Consider the following 16912-nt stretch of genomic DNA (forward strand, 5'->3'; position numbering starts at 1 on the left):
ACTCCGCCCCCCAATGTTTCAAAACTTAGCACAGTGTATTCTTACCCGGGAAGACTTCCTTAGTCACCTCGTCTTCAAACTGGCCTATGCCTTTCCTCTGCCCTCCAGCAACTTAATATTGGTATTCAGGTATTATAACCCTACTCGCCACGTTGATCCGCAGTTATGTTCACGTGCCTATTTGCCCACTTGATTGTGAACTACTTTGGGACTAGGACTGGATTTTCAGTTTATTTCCTTAGCACAGTGCCCACATGGCACATGGTGGTAGAGAAAACAGCAAACTCTTGAGAGGATACTGAGCTTTCCCCATTTAGATATCTGTCTTCAAACCAGTGCACAGGCTGATTCGAGTACCTGGTACTTGACCTTGGATGGGCCAAGTCCATGAGCCCTCTGTGTCCTAAATTTTACCCTCTACCCAACACTGTCCACTCCTCAAACCTCTCCACATGCTGCCCAGCCTTCGGGGTCCCAGGAAAGCTCTCCCTCTCTACTCCAGCCTTCAGTGGTTCTGCTCCCCTCAGTTCCTGAGTACACACTCATTATCCAATAAATATTAAGCTTCAACCATGTGCCAGGGGCCCTTTTCGGGGCAAGGGATACAATGATAAACAGGTAAGCGCTACCTATGGGAGCCTGGATACAATTTCACTCTAATTAGCTCTGTTATACATGAGAATAGTGTTTACCCAGTGAGCAGATAAAGTGCAAGACTGTATCTTGAACTCCAGTCGCTGACAGAGACTTGCTCAGTGCTGAACCCTAAGTACCTGCTCCGCATCCTTGGGGGCCCATCCATCTGTTCTAAAGGAGGCCAGCTAGAAAGCTGATACTTCATAAAATAATATTTTGAGGGACACCTGGGTGGCTCAGTTGGTTAAGCATCTGCCTTCGGCTCAGGTCATGATCCCAGCGTCCTGGGATCGAGTCCCACATCGGGCTCCTTGCTCAGCGGGGAGCCTGCTGCTTCCTCTGCCTCTGCCTGCCACTCTGTCTGCCTGTGCTCACTCTCTCTGACAAATAAATAAAATCTTAAAAAATAAAATAAAATAATATTTTGAACACTAAAGGGGCTTTTACTGGCGCCTGACACCCATACGTGGTCGATAATTAAGAGCCTCATTTGTGTGTGTTGGTGGATGAGGCTTGTATTGGTGGATGAGGGAGAAGAGCTAAATCTTCTCGCCCCCTGCCCCCGCCCAAATCTGGCTCATGCACGTGTGGGTGTGTATGACCTAAAACAAGAGGAAAATGTCTTCATCGTCCTTTTCCCTGTCTCTCACTGTTTCCACAGGTCAGCGTGGAGGTTTTGGTAGAGTACCCTTTTTTTGTGTTTGGACAGGGCTGGTCATCCTGTTGTCCGGAGAGAACCAGCCAGCTCTTTGATCTGCCGTGTTCCAAACTCTCAGTTGGGGATGTCTGCATCTCGCTGACCCTCAAGAACCTGAAGAACGGCTCTGTTAAAAAGGGCCCACCCGTGGATCCCGCCAGCGTCCTGCTGAAGCATTCAAAGACCGACATCCTGGCAGGCAGCAGACACAGGTACGCCGAGCAGGAGAACGGCATCAACCAGGGAAGTGCCCAGATGCTGTCTGAGAATGGCGAACTCAAGTTTCCGGAGAAAATAGGATTGCCCACAGCGCCCTTGCTCACCAAAACAGAACCCAGCAAGCCCACGGCAACGAGGAAGAGGAGGTGGTCGGCTCCGGAGACCCGCAAACTGGAGAAGTCAGAAGACGAGCCACCTTTGACTCTTCCTAAGCCTTCTCTAATTCCTCAGGAGGTTAAGATTTGCATTGAAGGCCGGTCTAATGTAGGCAAGTAGAGGCAGTGTGGGGAAAGGAAATTCGGCTCTCCCTTATTTGTATCCAGATTACTGTACTGTAGGCTAAATAACACAGTATTTACATGTTACCCTCTTTAGGTTTCTGTTCTAACCTTGTCATTAGAGTTACAGCCGGTGTTGCGCAGGAGATGGGTGCACTTGCTTTTCGGGGAGTGTCTGGCAGTGACAGTGGCAGGTGGGGGGGTGGAGGGGGACGGCCAGGGCAGGCCACCCCCCTCCCTCCCCGCGCAGGCTCTGGGGCGTCCCGGTAGAAACAAAATGTGGCTTCCGAGCACCTGCCTTTTCCAGCCGCACAGAAGCCTCCACCGGGCGCTGACTTCCGCCGCTTTCCCAGAGAAGTTATGCGGGGCAGGGAGCTGTCCGGGGTGCACACGCGCGCGCGTGCGTGTGCTCCCGTGGGGGCGCGTGCACGTGGCGGACACAGGTGCATGGCCAGGGAGGTTCCCCTTCCCTCTGCCTCCCTCCGGCCCACTCTCTCCGGCCCTCAGCGCGGGACTGGAGGTCCAGGGGGAAGGTCCTGGTGAGGTTCTCCCGGCAAAACCAACACAGGAACTCAGCAGGGCCCGATCAGGGGCCTCACTCAGACAGCAGATGGGAAGCTAACCGTGCAGAAGATCCTTCCCCCAACCCCCCAACATATTTTACAATAAAAGCAACTTTTAATCCTATAGATATATATTTCCCCCTATGGGGCCTGACTGCACTGATATTTTTTTAGAGCAACTGCCACACGTGGGATTTCGTTTCTGCTTTACTAGCGCAGTGATGTCTCCAGGGTGTCCCGGTGGGCTGGGCAGCTCGTGCTGGCCAGCGCCCCGCACGGTGGGGGTGGGGGTGGGTGGGGCGGCGGCCGGGGTGGCAGAGGGCGGACACCCACTCTGGATTCCGTGCAGTGTTAGGAAAACCAATCAGGTTATCACTTTGACTTCGCTCCCAAGAGGTAGGCGTGAACTGCCCTTCAGAGAGCCGTGGGAGCTCTTGCATTGGGTTTGCAAATCTCGTCTTTTAACTTTAGTACTGTTTATAGTTCATGACTATGGACAACTCGGGTGCCACTTTTTTCAGATTCCAGTGTGACGTGAGGAATTAGATTTTGAAGATGAGCATATATATTACTATCTCTAAGCACTTAAAATGCTGTTCACACTTTATTACCAAGCATCTTGGTCTATCATTCAACAAGTACTGTATCTCCCTTTAAACTCTTTGGGAAGAAAAAAACAAAACAAAACAAAAAAACTAAGTTGCTTTCTTTTTTTTCCAACACTGTAACTACATTTCAGCTCTGCAGAGTTTCTCACGAGCAAGATATTGGAAGTTTCAATGTGGTTTAAAGGGATGAATGTGAATTATGAACTAGTACGTGACAATGGCCACCGAGTACCGCCTGACAGAAGGCACTTTTCACTTTGATGTTTGAGAAAGAATTAAAGGCCTATGCAGAGCTGGCAGAGAAACTGAGAGAAAAGGGATGGAAAAAAGAATACTCATTTTTGTCCAGTGTTTTTCTTTTTAAGATGAACTTTTAAAGAGCCTTGCAATTTGCACATCTTGAGTTTATAATTTGTGTGATATTCCTGCAGTTTTTATCCAATAACATTGTGGGAAAGGTTTGGGGGACTGAACGAGCATAAATAAATGTAGCAAAATTACTTTCTAACCTGCCTAAACTCTAGGCCGTTTTATAAGGTTATGTTCCTTTCAAAATTCATTTTGGTCTTTCTACCACATCTGTCACAAAAAAAAAAAAAAAAAAAAAAAAAGTCATAGCAGGACAACTCTGAGAATTTTCTTCAGACTCATTAAGAAAGTTTTCCATAAAGACATTTATATATGTGATCAAGTTTAAAAAAAAAAAAACAATTACTTTATTATTGTTGAAATTAATGTTATTTTCAGAATGACTTTTTTTTTTTTTCCATCGGAAATCAAATCAAGATTTTAATGTTTGGTACAAACCCAGAAAGGGTATATTTCACAGTTTAAAACTTTCATCCCCAGAGACCTGAAATATTGTTTGTGGGTTTTGAGTACGTATCTTAAAGTGCTTTTTAAAAAAATAGTTTTATAAGTAGGGAGAAATTTTTAAATATTCTTACTTGGAATGGCTGCAGTCTCTCTGAACAAATACTTAATTGGATTTTTCTTTTACCACTGAAAGGAGTACTTCTTGCATTTCACAAATTTGAAAAAAAAAAATTCTAATGACCCACATTTTGGCTGTCGAGTATTCCATTATATTGAGCTCTCACCAGAACTAATGATATTTATAAACCGTTTTCTGGGGTGTACCAAAAACATTTGAATAGGTTTAGAACAGCTAGAACTGGTCCTTGACTTTCTGTGGATTTCATTACCCTCTCAGCATGCTGACAGAGAGCTGGGTGAGCCCATTCTTGGGGTCATACTGCTTATTTAGTGCTGTATTTTTTTTTTTTTTTTAACGTTTCTGCTCAGAGAACTTGCTTAATCTTCCATATATTCTGCTCAGGGCACTTGCAATGATTAGGTTTTGTTTTTCTTTTCCTTCTGTAACCTTTGATGGTAAGAGGAATACGGGGCTGCCATATAGAGACTCTGTCCTCATCAGTACTACTATTTACAGAAACTCACGTGGACACAGAAACACACACACACACAGACACACACACACACCACCTTTCAGTTTAACTTCCAGTACTGAACTAACTGGATCCTCAACACCGACACTAAAATGGGAAAACATACATGGTTTGCAGCAATAGGAACATCACCATTAATTTTTGTGCTTCTATTTCAGGTATAGGAATTACACAGTCATGGGTTCTCTCTAAACATTGTCCCATTTCATTCTCTTGCTTTTGTAGCTGTGCAATACTTCCTGTGCCAATAGGCCCGACCAGTGTGCTCTAGGGAACGCTCATCCCCCATTGGGCCCATCATCCCTGTTCTGGCCAGAGAGGGGCTGGAGGGGAGGAACCAGGAAGGGGAGAGCTTCCCACAGTGAGCTCCCGCTGAGGATGTGGAGTGCTGGGGCTGGGGCTGGGGCTGGGAGCTTTTGGGAGCCCCGTGTGTCTATCACCACGTTGCAGAAAGAGCCAGTGGAGGAGAGCTAGGGGACGAGCTGCAGTCTCCCCATGGCCACAAGGAATAGTGTGCAGTATGGAGAGGGCAGAGGCAGATTCGTTTCTCAGGTGTGCCCAGGAGCAACTAGAACCAGGATCGACCCATTCCATCTCCACGGTGTTTTCCAGACCGGGCAGGTTCCTCCTTCCCCGGTCTGTGTCCTTGACGCTTTGAGCCGTTCCTCTGGGCATGGGCAGGAAGTGTGGCCTGATGTGTGTGTGCACGCTGTGAACATGCGGCCAGTGGCCATGGAGGGGCCACCTGCAAACAATGGTCACCGGTCCTCTGCGGCAGCTTTCTCTTCAATAGGAAGAACATCCAGAGGACAGGGAACCTCGTCTCGTTGGCAGACATTGGTGAGCCCGGGGTGGCCTTGGTCCCCACTCCTGTGTAGCAAACCTAACAATGACAGGCGTAGAAATTCTCCGCTGCCGAAAAGCTTAACGAGGATCAGCCATGTGCCTCTGTACGATGTCCACTTTGCAATAGTTAGCCATCTTTAGTTCTTTCTTTCTCTCCTGTTTTCCATTTCTAAAGTACTAACAGCAGGCCTTTTGCGTTTACAACGAAACACAATCACCAAGAAATCAGTCAGGGCGAAAAGAAAAGAAAAAAAAAAAAAAAGAAACCAACAAACAGGAACCTCTCTTTATAGGGATTTCTAAATACGTAAAATGACTGTTCCTTAGGATGTCTCACTTAAGAATCATTTCAAGTTTGTTTGGGCCACATTGGGGAGGGGTTGGGGGATACGGAGAAGGATGCCACTTACCTCAAACCTTGTAAAGTGGAAATCCAAATTGCATTTTCGTTCAGACTTGGGGATAATTTTCTATGTCGGTCAGTTTTTTGTTTCTCCCTCACCCCCCACCCCCACTCAACCCGGTCTGGTGTGGGAGGATTTTTTTTTTTTTTCTCCCGTGGCTGTTGATCCCATCGCTGACTCTGAATGGTGCCCCCTGTGTTTTCAGTTAGGTGAGTGTGTTGCGCTTTTCTCCCCCTACCAGGAAGTGGCAGCATCCCTCTTCTCCCCTACAAGGAGCTCTGCGAAACCTTTCTCACCTCTTACTCAGGGACGGGGCTGGCGTGTGTGTGGCACACTGGTGTGTCCAGAAGCAGCATTTCGCCTGCTCTGGAGTACGGTTGCATAACTCCGAGGAATGTGTAGATTTCCTGCATCGTGTGGATTACCCCTTCGATATGGCATACATTGCAATATCATGCTGCGTGTTCATGAGGAACAGTAGCTCCTAGTAATCATAAAATTCACTCTTTGCACATAGTTTTGATCTTTACTGAAATGTGTTGCCAAAATTTATTTTTGTTGTTGTCGCTTTGGAATTCTTTTTGTTTGTTTTTTAAGGAAACAATTGACAGTACCCTTTAACATCCGTGACTGCTAAGGAAACCTATTTCTTTCGTAGAGAAAAAAAAAAAATCTCAAAATGCTTTTGAAGACACTAATGCCATGCTATTTCAGATGTGGGAGAAGCAGCAGAGCTCTTGGGACGGGAGGCCAGGCTTTGTGAGCTGTGCTGGTTGTCATGGCTACCGTCTCCGGAACCCACAAGCAGCTCGACAAACTGGTCTGTTCTCTCCCAGAAGGCTTTGCACTTCTGTTTCCTAGTCACCCACGATGATTCCAGGTGAAAGACGGACCGGCCGTCTCAATCCAGCGCCCAATCCAGCGCCTTCGGTGGGGATCTAAAAGGAAAGGAAGTTACGCTTTCTTTTTTAAAGTGGACTGGAAGCCTTTGCTTCCACCTTTGTGTTTTTAACCCAGAATTTCTGAAATAGAGAATTTAGGAACACATCAAGTAATAAATATACAGAAAATATACTTTTTTATAAAGCACATACGTGCGTATGCTATTGTGTTGGGTTGGTTTCCTCTTTTTTTCCACGGACAGTGTTGTGTTTCTGTTGATAGGGAAATTCCAAAGAATTTGCACACCTCCACTCCGGAGCTGAGATTTCTTTTACATAGATGACCTCGCTTCAAATATGTTACCTTACGGGATAGGATCTTTTCTTGTAGCACTATACCTTGTGGGAACTCTCTTTCTCTCTCTTTCTCTCTTTTTTTTTTTAATGTACACCTAATTTGAGAAGCTGAAGAAGAAAAAATTTTGAAGCACTCATTTTGAGGAGTACAGGTAATGTTCTTGAAAATTGCACAAAAGAAAAATGAATGTCGAAATGATTCATTCAGTGTTCTAAAGACATGGATCTGTTGAAACAATGAGTTTCATACCCTGTTTGTAAAAAAAAAAAAAAAAAAGCATAAAGTTTGAAAGTTACATGTTTGGGTTTTTTTGTTTTGTTTTGTTGGTTTTTTTTTTTTTTTTTTTTTTTTGGTTTTTTTGGTATATAGAAAACTGTTATGTCTAACATAATCAGATTTGTGAGATTATGGCCTGGAAGAATTACTACAGAAAAGGCTCTTAAACTACACCCACACTTCCTTTATGTTTTTGTTACATAGAGCCCTCTTCCGAGGGAGGGCAACTCTGTATTCTGCAATTTGAGAATACTGTTCATTCCTGTGCTGAAAGTACTTCTCTGAGCTCCTTTCTTGGTTTAAACTCTCAAGTCCTTGCAACTCCTTTTTTCTCCAGAGATCACTTTTGACATCCTCCACACTTCTTGTTCCAATAAACCCAAAGAATATAATCCTGAACAAGAAGTGTTTGTAACAAGAGATCCTAGCTACCAGAAAAACAGAACTCATTATGAGGACAACAAACAAACAAAAAAACGCTCAGCCTTCTTCCCCCCCGACACCTCATTTAAATGGGGGACTCGAACATGAACTTCAATTTCAATGCCTCATTTTACTTTAGTTTGGGGGGTTTTTTTCCTTTAATCTTGAGGCCAAAATCAATGTAGAGCAACTTCTCAGAAGAGTCCCATTTTGTCCCCAAATCAAGGCAGCCAGTGGAAACTGGACAGCCACGCAGGAGCGTTAAACACACCCACGTACAGTTCTTAAATTCAGAACCTCAGCCCCTCCTTTACTTTTTAAAATGCAAGGCGTCTGGTAGCTGACATTCACCTGTACGATGACGGGAGTGGACAGTGGCTTCAGCTTTTCATGTCCTTCATGACTTGCATACAAATGGTTCAGCTGTATTAAAATTAAGTGCATTTGGCCGATAGGTAGTATGTATACGTAAGGGTCTCTAAGAATTTCCGTAACTTTTCTTATCTGAAAGGACTTAAGTCTTCCACTGCAGATAATTGGAGACTTTGCCCAAGTTTTCTTCCCCTTTAGTTTGTGTGTTCGTTTGCTGTCTGGATAGCCAACGAGCCTGTCTCCTTTTCCATGGCCAGTCTGAAGGCCTGCGTTGGAAGTGCTGTTTACAGTAATCCTTGCCGGGATAACATCCTGTCCTCCAGAATGTCAAGTCTGAGGTGCCAGACACTGGCTTAGAGCCGGGTCTTTACAGAGCAGTTACCAAGAAGTCGGGGGCGTATGTTTCCTCTGGTTCTTACCCGAACCACTGAATCTTTAAGGCATTCTTGGGTCCAGGAGTGGGGTAAATTGTTCAGTCAGTGAACCTTGAACTTGACACCTGTATGTTCAGTTCTGTGAATATTGCCCTTTTGACCTATTAGGGTGGTTTCTTCCTCCTGGGTCTTCACCTGTAAACCCATTTAGTCAAGTGAATGGAGGTTTCAGGAGAGCTCTGCCCAGTATTTGTGGGGGCCTTTGGGTAAGACAGTCCTCTAACTTCTGGCCCCAGGGCCATCTCCGAGATTCATACCTTCGTCTGTTTTACAATCAGATCATTACCTGCCGAACTTCCAATTGTATGCCTCCCACCGGCCAGGGAAAAGAGACGCCAGAACTTTGAGGGCACTATCAGACTGATATGGCCAGTACAGAGGAGAACTAGGGAAGGAATGTTTTGCACCTTATTGAAAAGAAAATTTTAAGTGCATACATAGTTAAGAGCTTTTATTGTGACAGGAGAACTTTTTTTCCATATGCGTGCATACTCTCTGTAATTCCAGTGTAAAATATTGTACTTGCACTAGCTTTTTTAAAACAAATATTAAAAAAAAATGGAAGAATTCATATTCTATTTTCTAATCGTGGTGTGTCTATTTGTAGGATACACTCGAGTCTGTTTATTGAATTTTATGGTCCCTTTCTTTGATGGTGCTTGCAGGTTTTCTAGGTAGAAATTATTTCATTATTATAATAAAACAATGTTTGATTCAAAATTTGAACAAAATTGTTTTAAATAAATTGTCTGTATACCAGTACAAGTTTATTGTTTCAGTATACTCGTACTAATAAAATAACAGTGCCAATTGCAAACGTGTGTCCTTCCGTGTCAGGTCCTTGAAGAGAAGAGGCAACTGAGGAAAAAATGGTAATCCCGCACTTCACCCCCACTGTGAGCACCGGGTCGGTGTGTGCTGGGGAGGGACACAAGGCACCGGTTTTCCTACTGCTTTTTTGGAGGGGGAGGCTGGGGGAGGCAAGATGTGGTGGTTATGCCTGAGATGAGGTCCGTGATAAAAAGATAAAAGGCACATTTCGACAGCCCATGTTTCGACTTAACTCAGTTCGCGTTTTATTTCTATCTGAACCATGCTGTTGACAAGAGAGATTTGTTTCTGAACAGCATTTGGCAGCTTCATGGGACTCCTGTAGCCTCATCCATAACATTCTGGAACAATGTTGCAATACGCCGGTTCGGGGTCTAATCTTGGAAAGTTCCTAAGGCTCCTGCCTGACAGAAATTCCACAAGCCAGGGGTCTCCCTGGATGCACATGGGGGAGCCCATTTGTCTCAAGGGTACAGCATTGGGGGCATTCACGGTGCCCACTCAGCCATTGCCCCACGAAGTAATCCCCCCAGGACCCAGGCACAGAAACCCCTCTGCCCCCTCTGTGCATGTGGCCATAGGATCCTTCCAGGCTTAAGATGCTGCAGAGGTGGAAGGGAATTCTCGGGGTCAAGTTCAGAGGTTTCTCTGAGCCCAGGGAGGCAGGGGTGATGCCTTTCCTTTTGCTGCCTTCCTGGTGAGATGTCCGGGGGCATCTCGCCCCGACTCTCCTCTTGGGACTCAGAGTTGAGGTCCTGAGCGCTGTGAATGTCGGTGCGGAAGAAAGGTGCACCAGGCAGGAGCTGCTAAGGTGACGGGCATCTCATTCACAGACCCCGCCCCCGCCCCCACACCGACTCCTGCGCAGGAAGGCTTGCAGGTTGCAACAGACACTCAGGTATCCTGCCTGATACCAGGTCTGAAGGCGCCCCTTTTAGCACGGGGCTCCCCTGCACCCCTGACCATGGGAGGCAGAGAGGAACTTACTAAGGCAAAGCATAATGGAGCTTTTGGGGTGCTTTTTGCAAAAATCTCTGCTTCAAAGTGATTCACTTCCCTAAAAACTAGGTGAGCATACGGACCTGCTTCCAGCTTGTGGAATCGAAGCATGCACAATCTGTACACGAGCTGGATAGAGCGGGCACAAGGTCTCTGAAAAGAGCACAGCCTCCAGCGGGGTGCTGGGGGTCCCCTTCCCAGACCACTCCCTCTGGGTGTGCCGCAGGAGTGGGCTGTGCGAGAGGAGACAGCGGCCAGCCCGAGCTCAGGCAGGGGTGTGCCCTCAAAGTCCCCCTTACTAGGGTGCATTCGGAATGGGTTTAAGACCTTTCCTTTCCTTCTCTCCCTTATCTTGCAACAGAGAATCTCTTAAAACTAACACACTGAAGGACTTGAGCAGAAACTATCTTCCACAGGCGCCTCAGGGGGCTCAAACCTCAGACTAGCAAACAGAGAAGGGGGGTTGCCCCCAGGCAAACCCCACATCTTGCTCTGTATGTTAAACATTCTCCAGCCTTCATCTCAGAAGGCTGGCCCATTTAGGTCTCCACAAGTACAAGAACTATCCTCAGTGGATCGAAGGGGGGAAAAGTGTGACAACAGAGTTCACATTGCTGGACCTTTAAGTGTATTCTTTTTTTTTTTTTTTAAAGATTTTATTTATTTATTTGACAGAGAGAAATCACAAGTAAGCAGAGAGGCAGGCAGAGAAAGAGGAGGAAGCAGGCTCCCCGCTGAGCAGAAAGCCCGATGTGGGGCTCGAACCCAGGACCTGGGATCATGACCTGAGCCGAAGGCAGCGGCTCAACCCACTGAGCCACCCAGGCGCCCCCCTTTAAGTGTATTCTTAAAAAACTACAAACGGACCTAGAATCTCCTGGAACATTATGGGCTGGATGGACCCTTCATATGGTGGCAGTTTACCACAGACCTCGGGTCATTAATTTGTGCTTAAACAGCAGCACGCGTGACCCTTCTCTACTCCAGGGTAGTTGTTTGCTTTTTCAAGGAAAACGCACTCTTGTGTCTGCTTCATTAAGCCTCGTTCAAAAGAAAATAAAGTAAAACATCCTGGCCTGCATATACTTTCCAGTCCTACTGCTCAAGGAACGCTCCAGAAGCAGTGGCCAGTCATCATTAATAAATCCATGTTCACTATTCCAACAAGCAAAGTCAGCAGCAGGATTCCTCCAAGGCCATGGGTCCGTTCTCCAAGAAAATACCATTGTCACCAGTCAGCGAACACCATGTGGTCCTTCCTCAAAAGTATGAATGGCCTTGACAAGGGACTAGTTCTAACTCCTATTTTAAATCAATGACTTGTAGAAAACTGCTGGTCAAGGTTTTGGCTATTTTTCAGGAAGGATTCCACTTGCCAATTTTTTGGTGGATGACCTTTGAAGAAAACATCTCATTAACTTCAAAATAATGTCTATTCTCTTTAAGAGAGAGGCCAACCTGACCGGTTGGGACTGAGGAGGGAAGAGAGGAAGGAAAACAAAACTCACTGAAAAACCAGGAGAGGGACAGTATCCCCAAAGCAACATTGACCCCAGAGTGCCAGATACCTGATTCCAAAAGGCACGTCACCATACCTCATATCCAAAAGGGGACCACTTCTTCAAGTTCATGGGTCTAGTCAGGTGCTTTTGTCCTTTGCTGGCAACCAAAAGCAGAAGAGGGGAGCCCAGTGACTCTGATTGGCCTGACCACCCCTATCCTCCCTTACCCTCTCCTCCCGCCATGCCTTGACTGCTAACAGCCAGGCAGGGGAAGAAGGTAGGAAACCCCCAGCTCCCCTGACAACTTGTTTCCAGCAAATGCAAACTCCAGCACTCCACCAAGTCTTACGATAATCGCAGTATATTAAAGTGAAACCATTTTTCTTTAAAAAGAAAGAGAAGAAAAGAAAAGGAAAAGGTGACTTAGTCTTAACAATGAGGTGATGAGTTCCAGGCAGCCGGGCTCTGACCACTGACCCAGTCGATGCCCTGCTTCCAGTGCCCCCGGAAGGCACCAGGGGAGCCCCAAAGCCTCCAGGGGGCAAGGAGGGGAGCAAGAGGCAGTAGTCCACCATTCAGGAGCGGCCAGCAACTCTGATGTAACACGAGGGCAGTGGGCAAGCAGGTGTGCGTGGGCGCTGCCACGAGCCGGATGTCACCTCATCCTCAGGGTTAGCTGAACACAGTGTTGTGCTGTTGGGTCACTCGGATGAATGTCGCCCTCCTGCTGAGCTCTTTGAGTTTCGCGGCCCCCACATAGGTGCAGGTAGACCTCAGTCCCCCGAGAATATCCAGAATTGTGTTTTCTACATCCCCCTTGTAAGGCACTTCCACAGTCTTGCCCTCAGAGGCCCTGCGAGAAAAAAAGAAGCTTGTCTTTTAGTCTGGCTTTTGTCCCCTTTACGAACCCAGCCGGAATCATTCCCAACTTCAGCCCTTTCAGCAGCCAACAGCCCCCCGGCGCACTCAGGGAGCTAAATGCCCACACTGCTAGGTATAGGTGGTCGCAGCAGCAGCTCAGATGAAGGCGAGGCCCCTCCCGAAACACAGCCTCGCGGCCGGCTGCCCGGGGCACCAGCGGCTTTGGAAGAAGGGACCCACACCTTCCCCCGCACAGTGCCCTCCTCACTCCGGGGCACCCCGTCACTTACGGGCCTCCACTCTGCCCCTAAGAGAAACCAACGCCGCCCTTCTCCTCTAGCTTCATCCAGGGACCAGCGTCCCCCTGACCCAGAGCCCCAGATGCCGCAGGGGAAGAAGAGCCCGGGCCGATCACCTCGAGCGACCCCCGCCACCGTCTCTTCTTGTCACCCTCCCTGATCAACAACAGAAGCCCGGGGCTTCGCCCTCCCACACGCCAGCTCTCCAAGCAGACCCCGAGTGTCCTCGAGGACGACCATCAGGAGGAGGAAGGTAGCAATACAGCCAGCCTCCCGCTCACAATGGTCTGACTTCACCACAGTGGGCGAGCAATATGCACTCGGTAGGAAGCAAACTTCGGATTTTGAACTTGGATCCTTTCCCAGGCTAGTGATGTGCAAACAATCCTAACTGGGGATGGGGGTCCCCGGTGGTTGCAGTGACATCAGCCCGAGGACTGGGAGTGGGGACAAGGACTCTGCAACTGTACAACTGGTCTGTTTTTCAGTAGAGACCTTCAACCCCTGATTATCAGACAGGCCCCGTGCTGGATGATTCTGCCCACGGCAGGCTACCGTCAGTGTTCTGAGCACAGTTAAGGTAGCCCAGGCTAGCGAGGATGTTTAGTGGGTCCGGTATCTCAAGCTCATTTCAGTTTATCCTATTTTTACCTTAAGATGGGCTTATCGGGACGCAGCCCCATGCTTAAGGAGCAAGAGCTGTAAAATGCACAACTCAAGCCCCCCCCAGGTGGCAGGGACAGGCGGTCCAGACTTGCCTTCGGAGGGGCGTTACCAGAAGGAAATGTCCAATCTACGCAAAACTCTAGCCCTCATCTGAGGCCCAGGCAATCTAGAAATTCTAACGGTTAACCAAATTCTGGAACTTTCTTTAGCTGGTCTCTTCAACTAGAAAAAAGATAGCATCTCTCAATCAGAAGCTCCTCGCCTAGAATTTCAAAATGGTATTGACTCTCGTGCTTTGGAATCCACACAGGCAAGACGGTCCTGAAGTGGGACGAGATCTCCCTCCTAAACCACTGACTGCAGCCAGGGCTGGCCTCAGGGCTGGCTCGGAGCATCGAGCTCCAGATACCCGTCCCTGACCACACCCAAGGCGGCTCACGTGCCTGCACTCCGTGACCACAGACCAACACCTACACACTTGTGCCCGCGATGACCACCATTTCACTTCTGAAAAAGATTTCCATGGTCTGCCTGGGGCTTACTAGAAGTCATCTAGATTCTCATCGTTGCCTCTTTGCTGATGGGTGATGGCCCCTTTTGCAAGACATTTATTGCTGAGGTTCACGTCCTCTCATCTGGTAAACGGAGGTACTTTGATCTGTCTCCCAGGGACAGTATGAGGCATAAATGGTTAATGGCTGGGAAAGAACCAGCAAAGCATAAAGAGCTTTACCTTCATTAAATACCACCATCAAAGGAGGACGATTCTTGTGAGGAAACTGCGGGGAGGGGGGGAGCAAACTACCAGGGAAAGGGGAGGGAGCGAGGGAGGCAGAGTCACAGAGGGACGGAGACACAGAGAAAAACAGAGGCAGCCTGCAGGGCTCAGGCTGCCTCCAGACTGAGCTTCAAATTCCGTTAGCACCTGCCTCTCCTAAGATCTGAAACCACTTCCAGAATCTTCTATTTTCTGTCTTGTCTAAACCCTGCTGAAACGACAGAAGGGGATTTTTTTCTTTCGGTGCCTCGGCTGCTGCGTGCGGCATAGCCTGGTCTGCCCTCTTCGGTCTAGTTTCCTTAGAACCCAGAACAGATGTAGCTAGAGGTACCGAGTGTCCTCCAGGCAAAGCATCTAGCGGTCACCCAACCATGAGGGCTCCACCTAACGTGGCAGCGCAAAGCAGACACGGGCCCCGGGGTAGGGACAGTGGTTGCTGGTAAACGGTGAAGCTTCTGGACCAGAGGTCCAGGGGGGCACGGAGGCAGGGACTGACCCCCTGCCCACCCTCATTACCCACGCCAGCTCCTCCATGGGGCACCACGTGGGAGAAAGAGCCTTCTGAGGCTACACCGGAAGGAGAATCCTCTTGTTCTCACTTTGTGAAGTTTCCAGGATGCGGTTAAGACATAGCTCCCTGTTCCCCTTTCCCACCCTGCCTTCCCCACACTGTGGCATCTTGACGCAGTTCCCCCCATAAGAGGAGAATGAGATCGGACATCAGTCCACTGGTCCCCCCACACTGAAGCACAGAACTCTGGGAGAGCACCCCCACACCTCCCGCCCGCCCCTGTGAATCTCAGTGGGGTGCTGAGATTCACCTCCAGCAGGACTTGAACCTCGGACAACACCCCGGCCTCCCGTGTCCTCGAGATAAGCTTTTGGGTGTGGGATGAATGGTAGGGAATGCAGGGTGTCCACCAGGGAGGGCTGGAGCTCCCGCCCCAGGGCCTGAGGCTTCCCAGAGAAAGGCAATCCCTCCCTCCCAGCGGACTCCCTTGTGAGAAAGTCCGCCTCGTGCAACCTGTCATCAAGCTAATGTTGAGGAGAGACAATGGCAGTCTCTAGGGAACAGGGCCACGGAGTGGATATGTGCTGTCCCGAGGTTCTTCAAACACACATGCAGACAATTAAGATGGAAGGGAAACAGAAAAGGCCGGGTTATATTTGGGGATCGCAGATTTGTTTAAAAAAAAAAAAAAAAGCAGGAGCCATCATCCCTTCTGCGCTAACACAATTAAATGGCTAAAAATGCTGTCTGTGTCAACCGTCAGAGCTGGAGGCCGGTGAGAGTCCTGCCATAGGGGAACACGACACCTTCCAGAAAGGCCTGACCTCCACGCGGCGGTGTGCACCACGCCTGTTTCAGACACGACGGGAAACCCAGGCTTCAACCCGATGCTTACATCCTGACTTCGTTCCAGACTAGAGATGGGCGGTGACGGGGCTCACTCAGGGCTCTCAGAAGGCTCTACCAGAAGGACGAGGCAAAAAGACCCTTGCCTGACCCCTTGGAAAGTCTGGAGCGTCACCTCCCGGACTGGCCGAGCAGGAGTCCCACCTGCTCACACATACCCCTTTCGTCACATTTTTATCCCGTCCCCAAACCCTGGTGCCTTCTGAGGGCCCCAAACACAGCAAATGCTAGTTGCACAAAAGCTGGGACTATTTAAAAAGCAGACCATGTGTTGCGACTCCTTCCGCAGCTCGCTGGCGTCAGCGGCGCCGATGTCCGCAGCTCACCTGTATTCAGCGACGCCTCCCGCGTGCTTCTTCATGGCTGTGTCGGAGCTCATCCCGTAGAACAGCTTCAGCTTCTGCCCGTTCTTCTCAATCACCTCTCCAGCACACTCCGTGTGGCCGGAAAACATCCCTCCCAGCATAACAAAATCCGCACCAGCGCCTAAACTCCAACAGTAGGGACAAAAAGCAGCCGCAGGGCAAAGAGCTCAGGAAAATCAGCCCCAGGAGGATCGACGTGCGACTCCCAATCCACCCCCCCTTGCTCCCGGCCATCACCAGGAGAAAAGCTCGACCTCTCCCTTTCTGGAAAAAGTGAAGAAGGCCTGTGTGGGGGGAGATGGACACTCAGAGGAAGAGACACAGTTGAAGGCTAAGGCGGTGGACGGTCCTTAATGGTCTTTAATGGTCCTTAATGGTAACCAATGACAGACCCATGACCACCTTCCATACACAGCTTGTCTGAGTCTCATCATCAGAGCGGCAGTAAGAACTGGGCAGCACTGGGGCACCTGGGAGGCTCAGTCATTAAGCATCTGCCTTCGGCTCAGGTCATGATCCCAGGGTCCTGGGATCGAGCCCCGAGTCAGGCTCCCTGCTCAGAGAGAAGGCTGCTTCTCCCTCTCCCACTCCCCCTGCTTGTGTTCCTGCTCTCGCTGTCTCTCTGTCAAATAAATAAAATATTTAAAAAAAAAAAAAAGAATTAGGCAGCATTTTCTATAGCATGTTCCCTGATTTCATCCCCAGTAGTCACCCCACCAGTGCCCTCATC

The 16912-nt window shown here is 48.6% G+C and overlaps 2 protein-coding genes across 13 annotated transcripts in view; one reads left to right on the forward strand and one right to left on the reverse strand.

Moving 5' to 3' along the window:
• ATXN1 (ataxin 1) overlaps nt 1-9281 on the forward strand; it is a 411273-nt gene extending 401992 nt beyond the window's left edge. For all 12 annotated transcript variants that reach the window (XM_047735220.1, XM_047735223.1, XM_047735229.1 and 9 more), the window contains one exon: nt 1298-9281. In XM_047735220.1, coding sequence (XP_047591176.1) covers nt 1298-1828 — 531 coding nt within the window. In that variant the 3' untranslated portion in view covers nt 1829-9281. The remainder of the gene's footprint in view (nt 1-1297) is intronic.
• A 2858-nt stretch (nt 9282-12139) lies between these two features.
• GMPR (guanosine monophosphate reductase) overlaps nt 12140-16912 on the reverse strand; it is a 42249-nt gene continuing 37476 nt past the window's right edge. Inside the window, exons 8-9 of the mRNA XM_047735232.1 lie at nt 16144-16303; nt 12140-12649 (exon numbers count right to left, since the gene is read on the reverse strand). Coding sequence (XP_047591188.1) covers nt 12469-12649; nt 16144-16303 — 341 coding nt within the window. The 3' untranslated portion in view covers nt 12140-12468. The remainder of the gene's footprint in view (nt 12650-16143; nt 16304-16912) is intronic.

The sequence above is a fragment of the Lutra lutra genome, chromosome 6, assembly GCF_902655055.1.
Source record: "Lutra lutra chromosome 6, mLutLut1.2, whole genome shotgun sequence".
Taxonomy (NCBI): Eukaryota; Metazoa; Chordata; class Mammalia; order Carnivora; family Mustelidae; genus Lutra; species Lutra lutra.